The 3,239-nt window shown below is 35.2% G+C and overlaps 1 protein-coding gene across 2 annotated transcripts in view; it reads left to right on the top strand.

Moving 5' to 3' along the window:
- Positions 1-3,239, top strand: part of PARN (poly(A)-specific ribonuclease) — a 186,185-nt gene that overhangs the window by 3,518 nt on the left and 179,428 nt on the right. For both annotated transcript variants that reach the window (XM_019507430.1, XM_019507429.1), the window contains exons 6-9: positions 854-914; positions 1,621-1,786; positions 2,389-2,454; positions 2,841-2,879. In XM_019507430.1, coding sequence (XP_019362975.1) covers positions 854-914; positions 1,621-1,786; positions 2,389-2,454; positions 2,841-2,879 — 332 coding nt within the window. The remainder of the gene's footprint in view (positions 1-853; positions 915-1,620; positions 1,787-2,388; positions 2,455-2,840; positions 2,880-3,239) is intronic.

The raw sequence follows: 3,239 nt of genomic DNA, 5'->3' as shown, positions 1-3,239 counted from the left end.
CCTTACTGGGGTCATTTGACCCCAGTGTTCTTCCTGCCAGGGCAGGGGGTCGGACTAGATGTTCTGCTCAGGTCTCTTCCGACCCTAGAAACTATGAAACAAGGGGCAGTTTTCCTGCTCAGTCCCAAATCCTCTTCATCCAGCACTAGAGGCCTGCTCTGTTATTTTGCCCTTGAACAAAGCTGCTTTTTTTTTTTTTTGGTGGTTGTTTGGTGTAAAGGAACATCTGTTTCTTATAGTTGTCATAAGTGAAGAGCTGTGGTTTCATCACTGGCTTCAGTGAACTTTTTCATTTACAATAATGTTTCAGATTTCTAATTGCCACCAAGACTACTGCCTTCTTGCTTTCCCTGTTGTCCTGGATATTAAGTCTCTCTCATTGCTAAAGCAACTCCTGCAGGGCTTTTGGAATGTCACTTGGTTCATTTGTCACATTACCTGTGATTCAGTAGCTAAATGATATTATGTAATCCTGACGTGGATTGTTTTGGTAATCATTCAAATGCTGTTCTTCAAACACTTGACCACTTATTGTGACTTAGTATTCAGGTCTTGGGATATATTTATCCATAATACACAAATCACAGACGATCCAAGAACAACTGACAACTTATTTCTGGAGAGTTATGATGCAAGTCCCTTTACATTAAATGTTACCTTTTTTTATAAAAGATTTTATTGCATAGTCCAAATTTACATTAATTCTATGAACTTAAGAAAGGGAAGTCACAATAATTTTGAAAAAAAGAATGGAGCTAGAATGTTTTTTTAAAACCCAAGCTGGTTTCAGCAAATTAACTTTATTTACCACTGACATTAAATTTAATTATAAAGCTATTTCTTTTTATTTCAGAGTTCAAGTATAGACTTTTTAGCAAACCAAGGATTTGATTTTAATAAAGTTTTTCGCAATGGTAAGCTTCATCTTTCAATAACTCTAAAACTGTTAGAACAGTATCTCCCCCCACTTACATAAAATAGGTAGCTGATTTTTGTCATGTAATCTCACCTCTTGGTAAAGTGTGTAAGGTCCTAGCCTATCTAGTATCTTAATTATGCAGGTAGGATTTTATACAGTGATTTGTGGGGGGAGGATGACGACAAAATGACTGTACCCATTGAGATTTTCTTGTTTAAAAAGTGTAGTATCTACTTGTTTTGAACATATTTTGCCCAGCGTAGTGGAAGGTACATTGGCACAAATGCAGCCTAACTAAATATTTTTGAGGTTTTTGGAAGTATCATGGAAAAGGAGAGTATTTTTGATAATTGTGGTAACACCTGGGAAGCCATCAGAGGCTAAGACCCCAAAGTCCATCAAATTATATGAGGCTCTGTTCCAGATGGGTGGGTCTGCCTGTGAGACTTATAGAAGCACTGATCTTGCAATCTAACTTAACAAATCCTGAAGGTGCCAGCTGTTGTGGTTGGCACTTAAAAGAATCCACTGCATCTAAAGACAAGAAACAAGAGATCTAGAAGATACACTAGAAGTGTACAGATGTCTTTTTGTTTGAGTCTAACTGTTGAAATCTGTTGCATGTAATGGTCGAGCTTTTCTGAACTAAATAGTCTTGCAGTGCTTTTAATGATGATTACAAATTATCATGTCTGTTTTAGGAATACCATATTTAAATCAGGAAGAAGAAAGACAGTTACGGGAGCAGTATGATGAAAAACGTTCTCAAGCCAATGGTGCTGGTTCCCTGTCATATATTTCTCCTAATGCCACAAAATGTCCTGTGACAATTCCTGAAGATCAGAAAAAATTCATTGAGAGAGTAGTGTAAGTTGAAAAAAAGTATTGCTATCCTGACATACTCCTTGTTTCTTAGGTGGTAGAGCACAATTTTTTTATTTTTGCACAATTACTGATCCAACTTCTTAATCTAGCCAAAAAATGGAACACTATTAGCCATACTTTCCTTTGAGTGAATTTTTGTTCGGGAATGTGAAACTTGTTTTTTTTAAACAGGCTATCTTTTTGCTACTAGAGATCTTTCAATACTTTGTCTTCAATACAAGTGTTGTGACAGTGCTCAAAGGACTTTATCATTACTGTTCAGTGAGAAAATTTTAATCCAGTTGTCAGTGTGTGAATATCTTAGTTAAAAAAAACAATGGTCGTATGTTCCTGGGCTTCATAAGGGCTTACGTTTGTGTCTGTATTCCATTGATTTCTTAATTTGTAACCCAAGGTATGAACATTTGTCTCTATAATACTGTTTCTTCAAAGTCAGTATAAACAGTAGCAGCATATATATGCTAAACATCCTTGTAAGTATAAATAGATTATTAAAGCATTTTATCTCATTGTGAAAGTAAGGGGTTATATTAATGCAAGGGGGGAAAAAAACCAACCTGATCTGCTTAATCTGTTTCTTCTAGGGAGCGAATAGAAGATTTCTTAAAGAATGAAGAAAATGAAAGTTTGGAATTGGAGCCATGCACCGGGTCAGCTTCTGAAAATAAACTTAGTAAATGGTCAAACCTCTCCTGTATGACCTAGTAAGGAGGTGTAGAGTGGGGAAATTTATGGCAGATCTCAATATACTTATTTCCAAAGACTAAGTTGGACTGAATACTGAAAGTTGGCATGCTGGCACAGAGCTTTGTTTTTGCCTGGATATCATGCTGTACTTTAAAAAGCAAAACTTGTGTGGTAATTTGGAAGTTAAGATGTAGTATCAGCACATCTGGGTATGGTAGAAGTCTACTGTTGGTCATTTTAAAGTTCTCTCTAAGACTTTAGTTTATCATACATATAGTTTAGTTTATCTTACATATAGTTACGTATGATAGTCATTAATAACGTGATTTTTTTTGTCTTGCTTTTAAAGATTTCAGAGGAAATTAATTTATCAGACAGTGAGCTGGAAGTAAGTTATAAATAACTTTTTGTATATGTATGCAGTTTCTTAAATGAGAATCTGTAAGTTGATCTAATTAACCTAACTGCAATGTGTATCAGACTTCCTTAGAAAATACTATCTTATAACATGAAACTGGTCAGATATTTATGGGTTAAAGAGTTCATTAGTAATTAAAAGAATGTTCATATTTTAAAATGAGCATATCTCTTCTATTTCTAACTAAAATTAATTGATTAGTGCAGTGTCACAGATTATAGTGGTCATGTAATAGCATGATACTCAGTGTATAGTTATTGCTGAACATCTGAACAGCTAGCGTCTGTCTGTGCAGTAGGGTTAAACCGAACAGCGACCCACAGTCTAAAG

Source organism: Gavialis gangeticus, unplaced genomic scaffold (assembly GCF_001723915.1).
Source record: "Gavialis gangeticus isolate Ggan-Ray unplaced genomic scaffold, GavGan_comp1, whole genome shotgun sequence".
Taxonomy (NCBI): Eukaryota; Metazoa; Chordata; order Crocodylia; family Gavialidae; genus Gavialis; species Gavialis gangeticus.
This window is presented reverse-complemented; position numbering and strand designations above follow the sequence as displayed.